Consider the following 23898-nt stretch of genomic DNA (forward strand, 5'->3'; position numbering starts at 1 on the left):
AAAGGCTCTTACATCACAGCACTGAACTCTGCCTCTCAGGGTAGTTGTCAGAGAGAAAAACAGTCCCTGGAGTATTGCAAAATGTGTGCAGAACATACAGGACAAGGCCCCGGTAGCACTGCTCCACACACACTCCATTTCAGCGTTTGTCAGCTAACATGCCGCTCCCTTCTTGTTCCCAGCAACCCTGTGGTCAATACAACCAGCTTCTTCCCAGTTACCTAACTACTTACTGCAGGGTCCTTACTGTCTATGGGGAATAAACTGAAACGCACAGACACCTTGCTTACATTTCCTTTTTAGCCTCCTGATTATGAACTATGACATCACATTCCTATGGACCACTTCCGCACGGATCTTCTAAAAATACTGTCTGGTCATCACCGCTTTTCTCAAAAACCTTCAGAAGGCTGGGCGTGGTGCCCCCCCCCCCCCTTCCCCCCCCCCCCCCCCCGCCTTTAATCCCAACACTTACTTGGGAGGTAGAGGCAGGTGGATCGCTGTGAGCTCGAGGCCAGCCTGGTCTACAAGGCGAGTCCAGGACAGTCATGGCTACACAGAGAAACCCTGTCTCGAAACCCGCCGCCCCCCGCAACAAAACAAAACAACCCTTCAGAAGGCTGATGATGTCTGTGGGATAGAACTCTAGCCTGTGAGCCAGAATTCCAGCTGACCACAGTCCCTGCCGCTGGACCTCCCACTCCTCACTGTGGAAGCAGCAGTGAAGACAAAACTGAGTCAGGGTAAACTGCGCACCTAAACGCCAGCTCTGCCACAGTGACTGCCGCGCTATCTTGAGCAGGCTACTGACGGCTCTGCTCTTCTGTCCTAAAACAGGAGCAATAGTCATGAGTGAGGGAAGGCCCGGCAGCTCACAGCACAGAGCACTGCTGCTCCAGTTGACGCTTCTCCCTGGTTCCCAACCAAACGGCCCACTCTGTGCTCCTGAAAACCCCACCATCACCTCTGCTCCACTCATTTGCACAACCACTCTTCCAGACCCGACTCAAACAGCCTCTCTTCTGGGAAGTGCTCCTGCCTCATAACCATTTTCTACTTGATCTATAAATCTTACACGCTAAGTCAATCAACTAGATATTTGCTTGTGTCATCCTTTCTCCACAAGTACCCATCCTGAGGAACAAACACTTTTCTAATTACTAAACCAATCACAACAGAAAATACACTGATAATAAAGGTTATCTTGAAACTGCTAGAAAAGAGTTCCTTTCTGGCCCAATTAAAGAACAGGAAACACTTCCAATATGTATCTTTCTCCCAGTATTTACTTGAATCAGTCTCTTTCCCATATTTTGCACAGTCTTTCCAAAGGTAATGTTTCCTTAGCAAATAAAAAGGAGTGCTTAGTCTGTTGGTCTCCAAGAGACTCTCACCCAGACCAACAGAAGCCAGACGACTTGTGCTTCACAATTTACATTTTTTGGTTTTGGTTTTGGTTTTCAACACAGGGTTTCTCTGTGTAGCCTTGGCTGTCCTGAACTCACTTTGTACACCAGGCTGGCCTCGAACTCACAGAGATCAGCTTGCCTCCGCCTCCCCAGTGCTGGGATAAAAGGGGTGCACCACCACAGCTGGCTACAGTATGCATTTAATAGACTCCAGAGCCTCAGAGTCTTCCTAATTCAGCATAGGATATGGAGACCACAGGAGACCACGGACAACTCAGTATTTTTCATTAAGTTTTCTAGAAATTTCCACTACTTCTGATTCTTCAGACATCTCTACTTCTAAAAGAAAAAAAAAGAAAAAGAAAAGAAACATGAAGGGAGCAAGGTTTGGTGTTTTCACATCCACAATCCCAGGATTTGGATGGTGAAGGCAGAAAGCTCAAAAGTTTAGGCCAGTCTGAGTTTCATAAGACATTGTCCCCCACCCTCAAAATCAAGGCATCCACCTTCTGAAAAACACCCTTTGTAGAAAACACAAAAAAAATAAAGCAATTATGTAGTCATTTGGGGATTGTCCTTATGGCCCTTAATATCTTGGACATGAGCTAATGACTTCTTTACCACTCCCCAGACCCTGCAATGCAAAAGCAGAAACATCTGGGTGGAAATGAGATAGAGAGAGCTGGTTTGAACCAGCATTTTGGCAAATAATTTCATACCGTCAGGAAGCTATTTTATCCATATTTAAGCAATTATAAACTATGTTCACACAAGATTCCCCAGAACACTGCAATATCCCTTTTAAAACACTAGAAAATGTTTGGTTCTTTTCACCTTTACTCGGATACTAGATTTTTCAGACCCTAAAAGCAGCGTTTTAAGTGTGTTCCTTCAGTGCTGGGTCACTTCGTTAACACCAGAAAGCATATGGAGGTAGTGAGGAAACAAACCCCGTTTAATAGGTCCAAGTGATATAAGAAAAAGTTAATTTCCTTTGTTTGAGTTGGAAGCTAGTCTGTGTGGCTGCGTGTGTGAACACACACGCGTGTTCCTTACCCAGCCGCACTTGATTTGCATGGGCTCAGGTAAATGCAGCTCAGCTGTGTCTCCGAGGCTACTTGCAGTTCTGCACAACCCCAGACCCGGGTCAGGGCTTCACACCCGACACCACGCACCCGGGGCCAGACCGGAAGGCAGGGCTGGCCACGATCGCCCGATCGCCCGGGAGAGCCGTCCCCAGCAACTCAGAAAGCAGCGGCCCGCACGCCTGTACTCACGCTGCAGCAGCCCCCTCCTGGGCCCGGAGTGGGGAAAGCGGAAGGGCTCGGTGCGCCGCAAAACGGGAATCTCTGTCCTATCCGCCCGCCATCCGGAGGGGAGCTGAAGCAACGGGGCCAGCAGACGACTCCTGAGAGCAGCCGGGAGGCGCTCACCCCGCCGCCAGAGCCGGCCCGGAGCTCCACACACTCGGAGCTCCCTGGGCGCCTCACAGCCCCAAGGAGGGGGACCGCTCCCGCAGAGAGGGCGGGCGGCGGGCGGGTATCCGCGCCCCGGGCGGCAGGGCTAGGGGAGGCGTGCCTCCACTGGAGACCTAAAGGGTGGGCTGCAGCAGCCGGGAGGAGGGGTGTGCTCCCCGGCGTGGGACGCGGGGGATGGGGGGGAGGCTGTGTGTGACCAGGATAGGGTGGGAAGTCCCCCACACCGCACCGCCCTCACCTCCGCACCATCCGACCACGGATTGTCTGGATCTGGAGCAGAAGCACAAGGGGATCAGAAACTTTATGTCATTTTCTCATACACACGTGACCCCCCTGCAGTCCAGATGGTTTCAATCACCGGGGGAAAAAAGCCGCTCTGCTGGTATGCATGAAAAGCCGGAGCTGGGAAAGTCTGGGAAAAGCTGCTTGTACAGCCAGCCCGCCTTCAAACAAACCCCAAGCGCTCTTTCCGTTCAGCTGGCTTTGGGCCCAGAAGCCCTATGAAACCCAAAAGACATTAAAAGAAGCTACCCTGGGTACCTCAGCCAGTAGCAAAACTGACGCTGCAAGTATCGGGTATGAAAACTGAGCACCACAGGAATTGTGAGAATTTAAAATACTCCACGTGCAGACAACACCAAAAGGTAGAAAAGAATGCCATTCGATGACATTCGACGATGATGCAAAAGACAGTTAGTTACTGGTGACAATCTTATTTATTAGTGGAATTCGAAGAAAAATTGTTGACCCGATATAACAAGCCGTTTAGAAAGGCCTATGTCATGCCAGGCATGGTGGTGCACGCCTTTGATCCCAGCACTCAGAAGGCAGAGGCAGGCGGATCCCTGTGAGTTCGAGGCCAGCCAGTCTACACAGAGAAACCCTGTCTTGAAAACTCAAAAAAAAAAAAAAAAAAAAAAAAAAAGACTATGTGACTTACAATCCAGACCCATACTTACTTAGTGGGGTCCTATGAAGATAAGTAACTTGATTTCACCTCCCCATAGAGCACTTACAAATAGACCCTGGAATTAGAATGAGCAATAGTGAAAACTGAATTTCAAAATTTAAATTTTCAAATTAATAATTCTGGTGGAGAGTGGTGGCCCACACCTTTAATCCCACCACTAGAAAAGCTGAGGCAAACAGATCTCTTTGAGTTCAAGGCCAGCCTGGTCTATATGGCCAATTCTAGGATAGCCAAAACAGAATTTACACTTTTAGGACCGAGGGAGGGTTCAGCACAATGTGAGTCTCTGGGTTTGGTCTGTAATCACACACACTTTATAATTTTACACTGACTACCTGCATTTCAAAAGAGCCAATGTGTGTAGATGAATATGAGCAAGCTCTAAAGCCAAGGCGGGTTTCAAAACCCAAGCCAATTCAAGTGTCACACATCCTAAAGAGATATTTACTCAGCTGGAAGACAGGCACCAAAAATAATAAGTTTAAGATTCATCCTGGAAATAATTCAACCTACTCACGATCAAACCCAACTAGTGGCAAGAACTAAACTGATACAAACAAACAAACAAACAAACAAAAAACCTTATTGTTCCTTTGCCAAAAGAGGGTATCAGAAATGAACTGCAGTATCATGTCATTAACTCTTTACCGCCGTCATGTTGGCATCAGAGAGGGTGTCTGGTAGACTTTACCTTTACAAAGGTGAATTGGTTCTACATTGGGAAAACCCAAAGTTTCAGCTGCTGTTGAGGCACTCTGGAAAACAAAGGCTCTCTCTACCTGGAACTAAGCAAGTCGGTATAGGTTGTACTCCAAACTCAAAATCCAACAGTGGTTCACTGGCATGTGGATCCTACAGGAGAACTGGGCTACCCTTGGACGTGCTTGCCTCTCTAATCTCCAGTCTTAAATTAGGGTGCTTGTTCCCCCAACACAGAAGGAAGGAATGCCTGCATGGAAGCAGGGAGGGCGACCAGGGACACAGGAGAGGTGCGATGACAAGCCAAGCCTCATAGCTTAATGCTCCTGGCAAACTCCCAGCTCTGAGGAGCTATAGTGGGGGAAGGAGGTAGAGATTATTCAGAGGCCTCAATTTGCATACTAAAGACAAGCTGTAGCCCTGACTATGCCACCAGCCCTGTAAAGAGGCTCAGCAGTCGCTCACTTCTAAACCTAAAGGAACGTGTATTAACCTCCCATTTTTCCTGTGGGTGACATCTATAGAAAAAGCAGTATGCTCTGAGGACAGGAGCCAAGTCTAGCTTGCTCACAATTGCATCCTTTATGCCTACCATGAAATAAGTCCACAATGCATTCATGCAATTTGAGTGAATAAAATATAAATAAGCTGAGCACAGTGAAGGGCCTGTGACTCTAGCTTCTCAAGAGGCTGAGGTAGGGAGTCAAGAGTTTGAGACATACCTGGGCAACAGAGGGAGACGGCATAAAGATGGGGAGCTGGGGGGAGGATGGTAGGGGAAAGAGGAAGAGGAGAAGGAGGAGGAGGAGTGACATAGTTAGAAATATAAATAAAAACACTTCCCAGTAGGTTGAAGTCCCGTAGAGGCAGGTCACTTATAAACAACAGAATAAAATAATAGCTATAGGGAAGTGCCAGCAGCAAAAACGAGAAGGCACTAACCAGCTATGCACTTTAATCACAATGTATGTTCTGAAACACAGACTGCTGAAAATAGGAAGCATTTGTGGAAGGCATTTAGACTGCTTAGTGCCTAAATTAGGGACTTCAGAGATACACTTTCCCATGTCCCCGTTGTTCAGCGCCCTCAACAAGAGCCAAGACAAGATTTGAGCATAAACATCCTGACTCTAATTTGGATAGCATGAATGCAGTCCTTTCATCCTCTCCCCTGCTTCTCCTCTGCCTCCAAGCCACTTCCTCTGTACTGTCTTCTGTCAGGCAAATGAAAGTTTCCTAATTTTCAGATGTAGCAGCTTTGGCTGTCTTTGTGTAGAAAAGTACAATGCAGCCTGATTACATGGTCATGTTCCATACAGATGTCTGTATATTTTAACTCTGAGAGACTTAAAATTCAACTATTTTACCACATACAAAACAGAATCTGACATCACAAAGATGGGCTTTTGCTGCCTTTTGCTGTTTTAAGTCCTGCACTTAAAGCAGGGTGAGTAGTTTGGGTTTTTGGTTCATTAATTTCACTTTGACATAATGTTTTTGTTTTTTCTTTCAGAGACAGACTTTTGGGTCTGTAGCTCTAGCACTCGCGAAGCAGTTGTTTCCCCCTAGCCCATCAGCCTGCCTGTGGGGCTGTGCTTCCTGGACTAAACAGCCGTGTTGCTCTGAAGCAGGAAAACAGTAGCCCCGATTAGCCTAGATAGCTCAGATTCCTAGGACAGATGTTTCCAAAACATCCTTTCTCTTTCTACTTAATTGTTCTGGTTTTGTTTGTTTGTTTGTTTGTTTGTTTGAGGTCCGGGGATATTTTGGGTTTTGGGGTGGTGGTATTTGGTTGGTTGGTTTGGAGACAGGGTCTCATATAGCCTAGGCCAGCTCCAATCTGCTATACAACTAAAGAATGACCTTAAACTCTCCATCCTGCTGTCTTCACCTCCAAATTCCTTTTCTATTAATTAAGAATATTGTGCTTTAGTTAAACTGCCTAACTTGAGTGTTATTTGATATCATCTGGAAATAGTTTTTAAAAATATTAATCATCAAATAAATAAATAAAAAGCTGGATATAAGGCCAGGCGGCGTGGCACACACCTTTAATCCCAGCACTCGGGAGACAGAGGCCAGCCTGGTCTACAAAGGGAGTCCAGGACAACTAAGGCTACACAGAGAAACCCTGTCTCAAAAAAACAAAACAAAACGCTGGGTGTAATGGTGAATAACTTTAATCCCAGCACTAAGAAGGTAGAGGCAGGGGACTCTCTCTCAGTTTGAGGCTAGCCTAGTGTACACTGAAAGTTCTGGGCCAGCCAGGGCTACACTGTGAGACCTTGAAGAAAGAAAGAAGAAAGAAAGAAAGAAAGAAAGAAAGAAAGAAAGAAAGAAAGAAAGAAAGAAAGAAAGAAAGAAAGAGGAAGGAAAAGAAAAACAAACAAAAAATATTAACTCCATGATTCTATAACCTTCAGAAGTGCTAGTTAATTCAATCTGCCTTCCATTCACCCAGATTTGAGTAGAAATTCATTTCTTTTCTTTCCTTTCTTCCTTCCTTCCTTATTTTGTTGTTGTTTTGGATTTTTTGTTGTTTGTTGATTTGGTTGGTTGGTTGGTTGGTTTGATTTTTTGACATGGTTTCTCTGTTTGGTCCTGGTTGTCCTCGAACTCACAGAGTTCCTAACAAAGATCCACCTGCCTCTGCCTCCCCAAGTGTAGGATTAAAGCTGTAAGCCACCACTTCCCAGCCTAGAAATGCATTTCTAAAGCGGCTGCATGTGATAAGGCATACCTGTAACTTCAGCACTTAGAAAGCTAAGGCAGGAGGATTGCTTCAAGTTGAAAGCCAGCCTGAGATAGGTAGGGAAGCCCTGTCTCAAAAACAAAAAACAGTTGGTAGAAGGCTTGCCTAGAATACAGAAGCCCTAGGTTTGATTGCCATTGGTGCATAAAAATTGGGTATGGTGGTATACACACCTGTAATCCTAGCATGTGGAAAGTGGAGGCAGAAAGATCGGAAGTTCATGTTCATCCTTAGCTAGATAGTGAGTTCAAGGCTGGCCTGAGCTCTACATGAGACCCTGTCTCAAATAAAGACACAAATAAATAAACAACCCATGTTTACCCTTAAGGCTTTCACATGAGCTCTCAGACTCTGGGGTAGGGGGCTGCAGAGATGGCTCAGCAGCTAAGAACACTAGTCGCTCTTGCCGAGGATCCATGTTCAATTCCTAGCACCTCAGTAGTGGTTCACAACCATGCAAAACTTCGGTTCCTGAGGGTTCAGCTCTCTGTTCTGACCTCTGCGGGCACCAAGCACATATGTGGGCAAGCACATGTGCAAACAAAATAAAATAAAAATCTAAAAATAAATAAAAATTGAAAAAAAAAACCAAAATGTTAAAAAATAAATAAAAGACTCGCTGGGTGTGGTGGCACACGCCTTTAATCTCAGCACTTGGGAGGCAGAGGCAGGAGGATCTCTGTGAGTTCGAGGCCAGCCTGGTCTACAGAATGAGTTACAGGACAGCCAGAGCTGTTACACAGAGAAACCCTGTCTCAGAAAACCAAAAAATAAAATAAAAAAAAAATCAAACCAAAAAATAAAGTAAAATAATACACAGCAAAAACTAAGTTTCCTCTAATCTTGTATGCATGCACATGTTCATTTGTGTTCATGGGTACATGTGCCACAATGCTTTTGTGACAATCTGGGGACAAACTCAAATGTGGTCCGCTTTTTCCACTTTGTTTGTGGCACGGTCTCTTTGTTATTCATTGCTACTGCTGTTGCGTATGTCAGGCTAGCTGGCCTTCAAGGATTCTCCTGCGTCTGCTCCAGACTCCTCACAGGAGCACTTGGACAACAGGTGCATGCTAGAGCATCCGGCTTCATGTAGGTCCTTGGGGTTTGAACTCAGACCAGACTTGGACGACGAGAATTTCACTCACTGAGCCATCTGTTCTCTCCTTGTCGGTCAATTCCTCTTTGGGAAATCACTGCAGATTATGTACTCGTCCAGAGACGCTCCATGGGAAAGGCAGAATTGTTGCTATGCACTGGATTCATTAAAGGGGGAACGTTCCACAGCTTTCAAGAGATTCTCAAAGATGTTCAATCTCAAAAAAGAGTAACTATTTTAGAGCAAAGCTAGAGGGTACTGCCATTCGTAGGATGAGCAGAATTGCTTCCTGCATGTACTGGTTTGAACAAGAATGGCCCCCATTGGCTCATATAAATGAATGCTAAGTCAGCAGGTTGTGACATTATTTTAGAAGAATTAGGAGGTGTGGCCTTGTTGAAAGAAGTGTGTCACTGGGAGTGGTTTCTGAAGTTTCGAAAGCCCACAGCAGGCCCGCTCTCCACCTACAGATGAGGGTTTAGCTAAGAGCCCACAGCAGGCCCGCTCTCCACCTACAGATGAGGGTATGGCTCTCGGCTACTTCCCCAGCATTGTGCTGTGTGCCTGCCATCATGTCCCCACAATGATAATGATGAAATGGTTTCCTTTATAAGAGTTGCCATGGTCGCGGCATTTCTTCATAGCAATAGAACACTGATTAAGAGAATGTATTTACTTATTGGTGTTTCTCTGAATAATTCCAGACAACAAAACTGCAGCAGTGTTGGTCAGCATGCAGATGTGGTTGTAAAAACATTCCATCTGCTCGTTAATAACTTCCTGATTTTTATTTCTGTCTCAGACAATTCTTCCAAATAATGTTAGTGTGTTGACCAACAGAGAATAGAAATCTGTAGGAAATTTTTGGTATGTGAATATGCACAAAGAGCACACATTTTTCTCTTATAATCTAAAATTTTTCTACTGAGTAAAGGTAAGATTTTACTTAGCTCTACAAGGATTTCATAAGAAAAAATAATTGGTTAATCCTGGTTACTACAATTAATAAGGAGACTAGAAAAACTATAGAGCACTCGCGCACACAGAGAGAGAGAGGAGAGAGAGAGAGAGAGAGAATATAAAAACCCTAGCTCCCTTTCCACAGCAGAATCGGTTTCCACGGCTTGAATTCCATGCATGCCTTTTACCCCCCCTCCCCTTTCACAATATACCAAAGATGTAATCCAGAAAACCAAAGTTCTCTCCCAATAACGAGTCATGAAAAGGCTAACTTAGACCTATATCCATATATTTTTGTTACAATATTTTGTATTTTATTCTAAATACCAGGCTAATAATAACAACGATAGCACTTAAGGAAAACATTGAGATAACTGATTGGGCCAGCTATGAGAAGAGGTGGGCTGAGAGGCCAGGTGTGGTGGATGCATAGGAGGTAACAAAACAGGCCCAAAGAGTAAGTGTGCTGGATGGTTTTTGTTGGTGATTGGTTTTGGCTTTTTTTTTTTTCCGAGACAGAATTTTTCTGTGTAGCCCTGGCTATCCTGGAACTTGCTCTGCCGACCAGGCTGATCCAGAACTCACAGATGTGCCTGCCTCTGGGATCTGGCTGTGTACTGGATAGTTTTGTCAACTTGACACAAGATAAAGTCATCTGAGAGGAGGGAACCTTAATTTAAAAAGTACATCCAGGGCTGGAGAGATGGCTCAGAGGTTAAGAGCACTGTCTATTCTTCCAAAGGTCCTGAGTTCAATTCCCAGCAACCACATGGTGGCTCACAACCTTCTATAATGAGATCCCATGCCCTCTTCTGAACTGCACACAGAATATTGTATAAATAATAAATAAATAAATAGGAAATACATCCATAACACTGGGCTGCAGGCAAGCCTGCAGGGCTTTTTTTTTTTTTTTTTTTAATTAGCAATTGATGGGAAGCACCCAGTCCATTGCGGGTGGTGCTGTCCCTGGGTCTGTGGTCCTAGGTCCCATAACAATCAGGCCGAGCAGGCCATGGGAAGCCAGCCCGTAAGCAGCACCCTCCATGGCCTATGCTTCAGCTCCTGTCTCCAGGATCCTGCTCTGTTTGAGTTCCTGTCCTGATTTCCTCCGAGACCCTTTCCTCCCCAAGGTGCTTTGGCCATGTTGTTTCATCATAGCTACAGTATCCCACACTTAAGGCTGTATAGTCTTCACCTAGCTACAGGAGACTTTCAGCTTTTCTGCATTCAATATGATGTAGGTCAGAAATCTGTCACATATAGCTCTTACTATGCTGGAGCTCTTCTCTTAAACTTAGTGTGTGCATGCGCATGCGTTTTGTTGTTTTCGTTTTTTGTTTGTTTGTTTGTTTTTTAACATGAATGAATGTTAATTTTCATTTTTAACCCTTTGGGATAATCATATGGTTTTCAATCCCTTCTTCTATTGATATGAAGTATTACATTTACTGATTTTTTTATATTGGATCACCCTTGCATTCCTGGAACAAATACTGCTTTATAATGGTTTATAATCATTTTATATGCTGTTAGGTTTGGATTACTAGTATTTATTGATTACTGCCTGAATAATAAAAGGTCATATCTGGTAAAGACCATAAGTTAATACTAAGGAATTTAAATTTCATTGTAGAGGACATGGTAGTCTTGGAAACAGCGACATGATGTGCCCTTTGGGAAAACAACTCTAGGTATAATGTAAAGAATCAATTAGAAACAAAAATGGAGGGGGCAACCACATGGTGGCTCATAACCATCTGTAATGTGATATGGCGCCCTCTTCTGGCTTGCAGGAGTACATGCAAGCAGAGCACTGTATACATAATAATAAATAAATAAATCTTAAAAAAAAAAAAAAAAAAAAAAAAGAAACAAAAATGGCAGCTGCACATGGTGGGGCAGGCCGTTAGTGCCAGGACTTGGAAGGCAGAGCAGGCAATCTCTGAGTTAGAGGCCAGCCTGGCTGTTAGTAAGGCCCTGGCTCTTTGATATTCATCAATCCATTTTCAACTATAGAAGGCTTGGACAGCTGAAAGAGAAATGTCCAAGAAGTCCAAGCTGCAGGTGCCTAGGAAGCTGTCACTCTAAGTCTCCAGCTCCCCCTTCCCCTACCCCCTTCTCTCTCTCTCTCTCTCTCTCTCTCTCTCTCTCTCTCTCTCTCTCTCTCTCTCTCTCTCTCTCTCTCATCACAGGCTGGTCTCAAAGTCTGTAGGGAGCCAGGTTACCTTGCACATCTGACCTTTTCCCCTCTCCCTCCAAAGCAGTAGACTTACAGGCTTGCACCACAATGCCCAGCTTCAATTATTCTAGTTTTTATTTTCCAAGTGCTCTGCTTGTTCATTTCTCCCATAGCCGCCTAAGCCCTTTATTTGACTGCTATGTTCCCAGCCTCTCTATCAACTCCTTTTCCCATCTCTATGACCAATCTTCAGTGTCTTTCACTACTGCCTCCTTTTCTGTGTAGTTTTCAAGTAGATTTCCCTCCTGGCTCTTTCCTGAATACAGGCGTTTTATTTGTTTACAAAGCTTCAGTTAAATATACTGATCTTGTCAAACTATTCTCTCTAGAGTTCTAACTTCTCTCCTGTATTTTCTAGACCTGACCATCCAACTTGTGAGGCATCTGTACCTAGACATCTCAGATTCTGGGAACTTTGCATTTCAGTTCTGGCTTCCAGCATTCTATGCTCCAGTCTCATAACAACTTGTTACCAGAAAATATAGAAAAGTTAGCATCTTGGTAAGTTCAAAACAACTGTCATCTCTTTAGTGAAGCCTTCTTTGATTTCTTCCTGTCCTAGACAGAGTGGATGAGTCACTCTCTGAGACAGGTCATAGCTTATGATGCTTGCTCATCAGTCCTGTTCACTGTGGCCCAATCTATGGACTGAGCAGACAGACACTGGGAGCCTCTTGAAAACATGGGCTACTCACCTTTCTGTTAGTATCAACTCTGCCTTCAATACCTACCTACCAACTGCCTTTCATTCGCTATAGAGCTATAGCTGTCAAATTATTATCATTTCTTTTTTTTTTAAGATTTTATTTATTTATTACGCCTGCACGTACACTTGCACGGCAGAAGAAACCATCATATCTCATTATAGATGGTTGTGAGCCACCATGTGGTGGCTGGAGTTGAACTCAGGACCTCTGGAAGAGCAGCCAGTGCTCTTAACCTCTGAGTCATCTCCACAGCCTTATCCTTTCTTTTTAAAATTTTTAAAATTATTTTTAACTTTGTGTGTGTTTGTTTCTGGTGTAATAGTGTGCACATAAGTATAGGTGTTCCAGGCTAGAGGTGTCAGATCCCAGGGAGTTGGAATTACAGGCAATTGTGACTGTAATTCCGTCTGACATGGATGCTGGGAAACTAAATTCAGGTCCTCTGGAAGAGTAATACCCAGCCCTAATTTATAGGCTTTTCAAATGAACATATAATATAAACATTTGACAATGTAATCCATCATTAAGTATACAATATAACGAGAAACCTAGTCCATTAGAAACACACATACATTTCAAAATACACTTGTGGTTCTTTTTAATTCATAAAGGTTTTTATATTAAATCAAGTTTTTCTAATCTAATCCAAAGAAACATTCTTCATAGTCACTTGTACTTATACAAATCAATATTTGAAAAGTTAACTCAGTTTTCAAATCATTTGCTCTTCCAAGCAGGCACCCAAATTTTTTCTTAGAATACAGAAGACTTGTTTTTTTGTTTTTGGTTTTCTGAGACAGGATTTTTCTGTGTAGCCTTGGCTGTCCTAGACTCACTTTGTAGACCAGGCTGTCCTCGAACTCACAGCAATCCACCTGTCTCTGCCTCCAGAGTGCTAGGATTAAAGGCGTGCGCGCCACCACGCCTAGCAAGACTTGTTTTTTAAGATTTATTTATGGATGTGTTTTATGTATATAGGTACTTTGTATGTACAGCAGCACAGCGGAAGACAGCATCAGACAGTTGTGAGCTGCCATGTGGGTGCTGGGAACTGACCTCAGGACGTTTGGAAGAGCAGTGTGTAGTCATAATCACTGAACCATCTCCAGCCTAAGAACACTTGGGTTTTCTGCTTTTTTGTTTTGTTTTTTTTTTTTTTTTACGATCACAAACGAAACAATAAAGGGCAAAGAAGAATTTTTTTAAAACAAAGCATCCCCTGTACAAAAATGTTAGCAGTGGGTAACACCCAAGCCAACTGCTGATCATTTTTGGTTTTTTTCCCAGAGATGTTACGTGATTAAGGTGTAAAGAAAAGACACCCCTGAATCTGGGCTGGAGCCTTGCTGCTAGGTGCACTGTAAGGCTGAATAAAGAATACCATTCATATGCACGGGTTAGGCCTTGTAGGCTTTTTGTTTACTTGAGTTTTTATTCTTTTATTTATTTATTTATTTATTTTTTAACTAAGCCCTAATGCCAAATCTTACTCCCCACCCCTCTTTTCCTGCCGAACTGATGCCATGTTAAGATATAAGCACAAACATCTCCTGAGTGTCTTAAATCCATCCAACTGTTTGAAAACGCATACGTGCTGGGCCATTGAAACCAAAACATTAGAGCTAGGAAGTCTGATGGAGATAATAATTGCTTACAGACCAGCTTGTTTTAACTTGCTCAACAAAGAGCACAGTCCTCCACCACACTTTCATCACGGGCTTTTTCTCTGCATAGTCACCACCATAATTAACCCTTTTAAAAGGGAGATTATCGGTAGGCTAAGTCATAAGGAAGTTATCAATTAGATTCCATCATCTTCAAAACTTACCTAAACTTTTTATTAATGCTTTGTGGCTGACTTAAGCATTATTTTTACAACCCATCTGTCCTGTGTACAGTCCGTTTCCAGAAGCCTTAGATGGGCCGGTAACTCCCTTGTATCTTAGGTTACATCTAGGACATTTCTGTAGGTTTACAGAGCTGTAGTTGCATCTGAAAGCTGTGGTAGGGCTCTCGGCCTCAGTCAGTTCTTCTTTCACTCTCTTCTTCTCCGATTTCATTATTTTTTATCATTTGTGAATCTAATTTAATGTTCAACTTTTCCCTCTTTCTTTCTTTCTTTCTGACAAAGGGTCTCATGTAGCCTAGTCTGACCTCATTATATATATTAAAAAATTGACCTTGAATTTACAATTCTCCTGCCTCCACCTCCTAAGTGCTGGGATTATAGGTGTATACGATTATACGCAGTACTAGGGAACTGAATTCAGGGCTTCATATATGCTTGGCAAGTACTCTACCAACTGAGCTGCACTCCCAGTCCCTGCACAGACACACACATACACTTTTTTTTTTTGTAGACAAGGCTCACTATGTAGCCCTGGCTGGCCTCATACTCAGTGCTCTGCCTCCCGAGTGCTGGGATTAAAGCACGCACCACCATGCCCAGCTTCAATCCCACCCCACCCCACCCCTTTTTTTTCCGAGACAGGGTTTCTCTGTGTAGCCTTGGCTGTCTTAGACTCACTCTGTAGACCAGGCTGGCCTCGAACTCACAGAAATCCACCTGCCTCTGCCTCCCAAGTGCTGGGATTAAAGGCGTGCGCCACCGCACCCAGCTTCCATCCTTTTTAAAAAGAGCCCTTCCTTGACAGAACTCATCGGGAGGCGTGAATCCAGCGCCTGAGAGGATGCTAATACTAGTTTGTTGACTGACAGAAAGGACCAAGCTCAGTTATCTGGTGGCGGCATCCTGCTTCTTTGATTTCTTAGTTTCCACTTCTCTACACAGCTAGAAGTCCCAGAAATCAAGGTATATTAAAGATGTAGGGTTGGGTTGAGTCAGTCCTCATGGCTGCAGTGCTAAGCGGTCCAGAAGTCAACAGGATTTCAAGGCAAAAGTAAAGTCATGAAAGACCAAGGCAGCCAACCACAAAACCAAAGTAAGTGATGGAACCAGGGGGAACCCAGGATTTGCTAAATCCTCGGCAGAACTCTGGAGACCTCACTCAGCAAAGCATGCTGATTTCTGCTTCTCTCAAAGCAGAAAGTTCTCTATCTTAGAAGCCTGCAGCTTCAGAGTATGAATGCAAAGGATTTGACTTCCCCTAATCCTGAAACCTCACAAGGAGAAAGATGTAAGAGACCTGTGTTATTCCAAGGAACTAAGGGCTTGGCTGGGCATGCCTTAATCCTAGCACTCAGCAGGCACAGGCAAGTAAGTATCTATGAGTTCGAAGCCAGCCTGGTCTATATACTGGATTTCAGGCCAACCAAAGCTACATAGTGAGATGTTATGTTAAAACAATTAAACAATAACAACAACAAAAACCCAAGGTACTGATTTTTGGTGTAGTTGTTGTCTTTGGGGAGGGCTGAAAGAGAGAGAGATGTGAAGGTCCCTGCGCAGAACTAAAGAGAACTGTTGTGTGGCCTGCTCTATCAGCTCTGCCTTTTTCCTTCAGGCAGGGTCTCTTGCTGAACCTATATCAAGGTTACTGGTGAGCAAGCCCCAACAGTTCTCTTGTCTCCATTCTCCACAGCTCTAAGGGTGTTAACCCACCACATCAGGCTTTTTTTTTTCCCCCCTAACATGAATACTGGGGATTCAAACTCCCGCCCTTGTCCTTGTGCAAGCATGCACTCTTACCCACTAGCCAGCATGCCAGCAGGGAGCTATATATATATTTTTTTTTTTGCTTATTTTTTTTTGTTTTGTTTTGTTTTTGTTTGTTCTTTTTGAGGCAGGGTTTCTCTGTGTAGGCTTGGCTGTCCTGGACTGGCTTTGTAGATCAGGCCGGCCCTAAATCACAGTGATCTAAGTGTTTCTGCCTCAGAGTGATGAGATTACAGGCGTGCAACACCACGCCCAGGTGAGTTGTATTTTTTTTTTAAATATGTCTTGAGAAAAAAAAAATCTCTCTCTCTCTCTGTGTGTGTGTGTGTGTGTGTGTGTGTGTGTGTGTGTGTGTGTCTGTCTGTCTGTCTGTCTGTCTGTCTGTCCGTCTGTGTGTATGTGTGTATGTGTGTAGAAGGTCAGACAGCCTGGGTCCACATATGGGTCCTAGAGATTAAACTCAGGTCACCAGGCTTGGCAGCCAAGTATTTCACCTGCTGAGTCACCTTTTAGAACCCAAGTTACTTTAGGACCTAGGCTAGTTTTAAACCTTTATTTTCTCATTAATGAAGTCAAATCTGTGCAAATGCAGCAGCACAAATCCCAACTATTTTTGTTCTTCCAAATTGGCTCAGTTAATCCACTGTCCATTTGCACGTAGCAGAGGGTGCTGCCTCGCCCCAGGGCCAGATTCTGGTATAGAAATTAAATCTGAGGCTCTGAACTGTGGCCTTTTATATATTCTTCCCATTTTCTTCCCACCGGTATTTGTGTTACATCCCCCTACTTTCCCCTGCAAACCTGCAGTCTGCATGGATTCTGGCCATTCAGAGGCTCTGGCCTTTCTAGTCGATGGCTTTGTCCTGAGTTTGGGCCTCAGATACACTCCAAGTCTGAAGCATGTGTATGGCCTCAGACCTTTGACCCCAGCCACACCAGGAATTCTGTCTCGAGCCACTGTTCCCATGCTGTTCACTTTGTGTCCTCCCCAACCCCCGCCCCACCCCTACCCTCACCCCCACCCCACCCCTACCCTCAGCCCCACCCCACCCCTACCCTCACCCCACCCCTACCCTCACCCCAGCCCTACCCTCACCCACACCCCAACCCCCGCACCTGCCCCACCCCCACCCCTACTGCTGCCTGCAGTTCTGGTGCTCACCCAATTGTAGACTCTTGTTTAGAACAGCCAGCAGGATAAACGATTTAAGTAATGTTGAGTTTACCTAAACAATAGTATGTAAAGAAGATGGAAACCTGCTCACAACTAACAAACATTAAGTGGTTGTGTCTTTCTGTATCTCAAGTTCACTGCTCTAAGTTGTTTTTGTTTGTGTGTGTGTGTGTGTGTGTGTGTGTTTTAAGATGTATTTATTTTGACTTTATGTGTATGAGTGTTTTGCCGGTGCGTGTGTCTGTGCACCCTGTGCATGCTGTGCCCACAGAGGCCGTAAGAGGGCAGCAGATCCCCTAGAACTGGGATTACCACTAGTTATGAGTTGACATGAGGGAGCTGGGATCCTTTGTTTTTGTTTTTGTGTTTGGCCTGGAACTTGCTATGTAGACTAGGCTGGCCTTAAACTCACCTGAGATCCACCTGCCTCTGCCTCTGCCTCCTTGAGTGGTGGGATTACAGGCCTACGCCACCACACCTTGCTAAGATTTTTAAATTACATTAAGTGTGCACATGCACTCATGAATAAGTGGCACAGTTTCCATTTGTAGTTAGTTCTTTCCCACCAAGTGTCACCTGAGGGTTAAACTTGGATCATCGAGTTTGGTGGCAGCTCACCAGTCCCTAAATTGCACTTCCTGAGTCTCATCTGAAAATATTATAGACTATTCCGAGTACATTTTATTGAATTAACTCACTTTCACCTAGCTCGTTATTAAGCAGACCCCCCCTTCCCTCACAGACCAGCTCCCCACTGCTGACACAGGCCAGTGCAGAGGTGCTTATGAAGAAGTTCAAGGAAACCCCTCATCCCAGTTCCTAGGGAAGCTGGGTCTAGAAAGGGTAAATAGAAGGAAACAGTTTCCTGGAGCTGTGCCACAGCTCTGTGTCAACTGCCCGGCAGGAAATGCCTTCAGAAGATGGAGATAAACACACTATCATCTTTTGGGGTGAAAATATTCTTTCTGGCTTCTCACAAAACAAACACACTGGATTTAATCAGTATCTGGCAGAGGGTGGACAGAAAAAGGCACTGAGAGTGTTCATATGACGGCACCTGGGGGGCATGTGGCAGCTACATGGGCTGTGCTTCTAACTTACATGACTCTCACTGCTCAACGTGTCGTATGGAAACGTCATAGTAAATTAAATCTTGTCTTTCCAGTAATTTCCATTACAGTTTATGAGAAATTTATATTTTAGAAGCAGCTCTTGGTTTTTCTTTTTTTTTAGTTTGTTTGTTTTTTGTTTTGTTTTGCTTTGTTTTGTTTTGTTTTTTCTGAGACAGGGTTTCTCTGTGTAACAGAGCCCTGGCTATCCTGGACTCTCTTTGTAGACCAGGCTGGCCTACAACTCACAGAGATCCCCCTACACATGCCTCCCAAGTGCTGGGATTAAAGGTGTCTGCTACCACAGCCCAGTTAAGAAGCAGCTCTCAATACTTTTATTTTTGATAAGATCTTATTCTGGAACCCAGTCTGGCCTGGAATTTACTACGTAGCCCAAACTGAGTTTGAACTCACAGTTATCCTCCTGCCTCAGTTTCTCAAGTGCAGAGATTACAAGCATAAACCACAACACCTGTCTTAAAAAAAAAAAAAAAAAAGAAGGAAGGAAAAATGTGGAACCCTGCTGGTAAGACTGAAGTTGTTCCCAGCTAGCCTCTGAGCTGTCTGGACTCCCTTTCTCAGTGGGATTTTCTCTTTCTGATCTAGGGAACCACAGATCTTGTAAGGAGCCCTCAGGTAAGATTATAGGCCCAACCCTTTCCTGATAAAGAAACCTGCTCATCAAGCACCTGGAGGTTACCCCACCCTATGCTAAGGAGACCCCAGCCTTCAGTCAATGACCTTTCAATGTACCTAGAAGCTCTTCCCCCAGTTATAGGATAATTAAATGCTGGGTTTTCCTTCTTGTGATAGGACCCCGAGCTACTACATGTAAATCAGATACTGTACCCCTGCATATAGATTAAGTATCTTGGTACCCCTAGCCCCATCAAATCAGACACGTTCACTCACAAATCCCGCTCCACTGCACGAAGCTTATAAATAAAGGCTGGCTGGCGTGCTCCTTCATGCTTGCTCCATTCCTCCACCATGACCATCTGAGACTCCATTTATTCCGGGGAAGAACTTCCACTCAACAGCCAGGGCTTAACTGCTGGCCAAGGCATTGATGGCAGATAGGTGCTGATCGCCAGCGAAGCACCCATCAGGCCTTCGTCTCATTGCATCTGCCTTCCGGGGCCTCTGCCCACTTCCTCTGCCATGCTTAGCACACTTTGGTATTATCATGAGCTTGTGTAGCTCCCGAGTCTTTACTGCTGTCTGATGCCAGCAATCTCATTCTAAAAGAGCTAAACTGATGGAACACCTGATGGAAAAATCATTTCCACCTCTGCCAGTGAGACCTATCAGGAGCCCAGCCTAGGGCACGGGCCTTACCCTAAGGTACTCTAGCTGTTCCTGAGAGAAACCGGACCTTTTTGACCTACGGTCTGTTCTCATCCAGAACCGAGGCCACCAGCCAGATGCTGAAGGACAGAAGAAAGAAAGAAAAATTAATTCATTTTTCTTACACTGGAGACTTATTCGGTGGTTAAGAGCACTGGCTGTTCAAGAGAAGGAAGATTCAACTCCCAGCACTCACATGACAGATTCACAACTGTCTGGAACTCTAGTCCCAAAGGATCTGACACCCTCTTCTGGCCTCCAAAGGCAAGAGGCATGGATGTGGCACACATGCATGTATGTAGGCGAAACACACATAAACTTGAGTATATAATGATCTTTGTTTTTGGCTTTTTGTTTTGTTTTGTTTTGTTTTTCGAGACAAGGTCTGACAAGGTCTCTCTGTGTTAGCCTTGGCTATCCTGGACTCGCTTTGTAGACCAGGCTAGCCTCGAATTCATAGACATCTGCCTGCCTCTGCTGGGATTATAGGCGTGTGCTACCACAGCCACTTTTTTTTTTTTTTTTTTTTTTTTTTTGGAGACAGTTTCTCTGTGTAGCCCTGGATATTCTGGAACTCATTTTGTAGACCAGGCTGACCTTGTTCTCAGAGATCTGATTGCTTCTGTTTTCCAAGTGCTAGAATGAAAGATGTGCACTGCCGACACCATCACCCAACACAACAAATGATTTTTGTTGTTGTTGCTGTTTTTCAAGACAGGGTTTCTCTGTGTAGCCTTGACTGTCCTGGACTCACTTTGTAGACCAGGCTGGCCTCGGACTCACAGCGATCCACCTGCCTCTGCCTCCCGAGTGCTGGGATTAAAGGCGTGCGCCACCACGCCTGGCTTAAAGTGATTTTTTAAAATAAATTTATTCTCTTCTTTTATGGGGAAAAGCGGCACTGTCACTGGCCCAGGCTGGCTTTGAACTCCCTGTATAGCCATGGATGACCTTGAATTGATCTTTCTGCTTTCACTTACTGAATGCTGGCATTGCAAGCAGGTGTAGCATGTGCCACCACACTGAGTAAGGTGCTGGCAATCAAACCCAGGTCTTCCTACATGCTAGGCAAGCACTCTCCCAAACGGAGCCTTACATTTAGCATTTATGTATTTTTCTTTCTTTTCCCTTCCTCCCCTCCATATATCCTTCAACAGTCTCTACTCATGAGCCTCCTGCCTTTACCTCTTGAATACTAGGGACAGATACATACCACCACGCCTAGTTCTTAACACCTTAGTGCTACAGAAGCGTAATTCTTTCTTGCACTTTTTACATAACCATAGAAACTTTCAAAATATCTTGTTATCCATTATCTCAGTTTTTCCTATCATCTCATCTTCTAAGGGTTTGGACAACACGTAGGCCAGTTGTAGCCTCAGATAAAGTTATTCATATGATCAGGTCTAGAGAAAATCACCCCAAAATCTTTTCTGGTCATTTCCACCTGCCACTATGGAATATCAGAAACCATACCCAGCAATTATACCTTTACTAAAGAGCTCCTCTATGGCACCTTACTTCTACTTTCTTTCTTTCTTTTTAGATTTATTTATTTTTATTACATACACAGTGTTCTGCCTGCATGTACACCTGCATGCCAGAAGAGGGCATCAGATCTCATTGTAGGTGGTTGTGAGCCACCATGTGGTTGCTGGGAATTGAACTCAGGACCTTTGGAAGAGCAGCCAGTGCTCTTAATCATTGAGCCATCTCTCCAGCCGACTTCTGCTTTCTTTAACTGCATAAAGATGATGAGAGTGTATGGGTTGACTGAGAAGGGCTACTACCAACCAAAGAAATCTGCTGTCCTCCAGAAAGTCCATCTGGCCTTTTTCTATCTCCCTCCTCTACAGGACACCTGTACTATCCAGCTCCAATCCCATCCACCTGCGGTCACTTTCTCCTTTCTTACATTCGAGTGTCCTCTATCCCAACAAATTTCATGTCCAATCTTGCCCAGTAGCAACAAGGAACAAAACTTCCAGAGCCCAAGAAACAAATTCACATGCAAGGAATCCATTTCTGAACCTGTTGTTTGTTTGTTTGGTTTTTCGAGATAGGGTCTCTCTGTGTAGCCTTGGCTGTCCTGGATTCGCTTTGTAGACCAGGCTGGCCTCGAACTCACAGCGATCTGCCTGCCTCTGCCTCCCGAGTGCTGGGATTAAAGGCGTGTGCCACCACCTCCCGGCTTCTGTACCTGTTGTGTCTCAGCCTACACCAGGCACCTCAGAAAACAATCTGAGCCTATGTCTTCTTCGGGCTCCTTCTCCACATTCCAAGCTCACGTTCCACCAGGCAATAATACTTCAAGTACAGAGCATCTCTGCCTCAGATACTAGAGGGAAGAGGAGGATTTTGGTATGATGGAAGATTAGGAAAGAACAGGAACACTTCTTCTACTTAGCCAATCATTGTATAAGCAGAAACTGTCAGATATAACTGTTTTGGAACTCTAGGGTTTACTGAAAATAAGTCTTGGGCAGTAAATCCCAAACTGAGCTCTTAGCATGGCAGAAGCTACCCGTTCCCCCCACCCCTGGCAGGCAGCTGTGGCTATGCTCTTTACACAGGCAGTTTAGACAAAGAAGGGGCCTTTCCTACAATCATGGGGATATGTGCTCTGTCACTGATTGCATCTTCTAAGCACAAAAGTGTAAGCACAGGGAACCTGCAGAAAGTGCAAACCTCCACAAGCCAGTTAGGATCAGGCCTGTCCCTCAGAGGTCTGTGTGTGACGACAGCTGACTTGCCAGCTTGTCTATCAGGAGAAGATGGGCCAGGACAGAGACTTTCCTGGGCACAAGGGCCACAGGAGATTGTGAGAGCTTTGGTTTCCTTTCATAACCCACTCGTAAAGGAAAGAATGGTGCTCCTCACATATTCCCTGTCACAGAGCAAGGTAGCTAACTTATATACTGAACTAAGTTAAAAATACACCTTTCATCTTTAAAAACTGATTATCTCAGGTGTTTTATAACAGTAATGGAAAATGGCTTATATAATTCAGGCAACTATCCATTGTTGTTCCAAGAATGAAGCTGGACTCTTATCTAATTCCATATACAAAAAAACTATTTCAATATGAATCAAGGATATAAGTATAAGGCCTAAAACAATAACTACTAGAAGAAAACAAGACAAAAGAATTAAAACACTGAATTTGGCAATGATTTTTTTTTTTTTTTTTTTTTAGTGTAACCAAAGCACAGGAACAGAAGGAAAGACAGAAAAACTAGACTTAATGAGAAGCTTAAATTTCACATATCAAATAATAAAACAAAGTAAAAGTGAAACCACACATCATTTTGCTGATAAGAAATTCATATCTAGAATATCTAGATCTAAAAATCAATACCACACAAATCAAAACAGGCAGAAGACTTGAATAGACATTAAAAATGTGTACGTGTGTGTGTATTTATATGTGTGTGTGTGTTGATCCCATCCTGAGTGTGTGTGCGTGTGCGTTTCTCTGTGTAGCCTTGGCTGTCCTGGACTCATTTTGAAGACCAGGCTGGCCTCGGACTCACAGAGATCTGTCTGCCTCTCCTTCCCAGAATGCTGGGATTACAGGCATGTGCCCCCAGACCCTACTGAGGACCTCGGTTCAATTCCCAGCATCCACATGGCAGCTCACATCTATCTATAACTCTAGTTCCAGAGTATCTGGTACCTTCACACAGTCTTACATGTAGGCAAAACACCAATGTACCTAAAAATAGGGAGAGAGGGAGAGAGAGAGAGAGAGAGAGACGTGGGGGGGGGGGGGAGTTGTACTTAGTGGTATACACCTTTAATCCCAGCACTTGGAAGATAGAAGCAGGTGGATCTCTTGGGTTCAGACCTAGCCTGGCCTGTAGAACAAGTTCGAAGATAGCCATGGCTATACAGAGAAACTGGGGGGAGGTGGAGGGGTGTTGTGGAGAAGGGAGGAAGAGAGAAAAGTGGGTATGGTGGTACACCCTTTTAACCCAGAGGCAAATGGCAGGTGGATCTCTGTGAGTTTGAGGCCAGTATACATAAGTTCTAGCACAGCCAGGGCTACATAGAGACCTTTCTCAAAACAGACAGAGACAGACACAACAGCCAGCCCCCATATAGAGCTTAAAGAAATAAAAAAGTGGGGCTGGAGAGATGGCTCAGTGGTTAAGAGCGCTGTCCGCTCTTCCAAAGGTCCTGAGTTCAATTCTCAGCAACCACATGGTGGTTCACAACCATCTACAGTGAGGTCTGGCACCCTCTTCTGGTGGGCAGGCATTCATGAAGGTGAAAAACACTGTATACTTAAATAAATAAATCTTTTTTAAAAAAGAAAAGAAAAGAAATGAAAAAG

At 44.3% G+C, this 23898-nt stretch overlaps 1 protein-coding gene across 6 annotated transcripts in view; it reads right to left on the reverse strand.

Moving 5' to 3' along the window:
• Dennd2b (DENN domain containing 2B) overlaps positions 1–23898 on the reverse strand; it is a 196961-nt gene that overhangs the window by 161568 nt on the left and 11495 nt on the right. For 2 of the 6 annotated variants that reach the window (XM_051149197.1, XM_051149201.1), the window contains exon 1: positions 3126–3281. The exons of 1 other annotated variant lie outside the window; for it this stretch is intronic. In XM_051149197.1, the coding sequence (XP_051005154.1) occupies positions 3126–3136 (11 nt within the window). In that variant the 5' untranslated portion in view covers positions 3137–3281. Of the gene's footprint in view, positions 1–2686; positions 3102–3125; positions 3285–23898 lie in introns of those variants that run through there. 3 more of the 6 variants (XR_007830935.1, XM_051149198.1, XM_051149200.1) reach the window with 3 other exon arrangements.

Source organism: Acomys russatus, chromosome 7, assembly GCF_903995435.1.
Source record: "Acomys russatus chromosome 7, mAcoRus1.1, whole genome shotgun sequence".
Classification (NCBI taxonomy): Eukaryota; Metazoa; Chordata; class Mammalia; order Rodentia; family Muridae; genus Acomys; species Acomys russatus.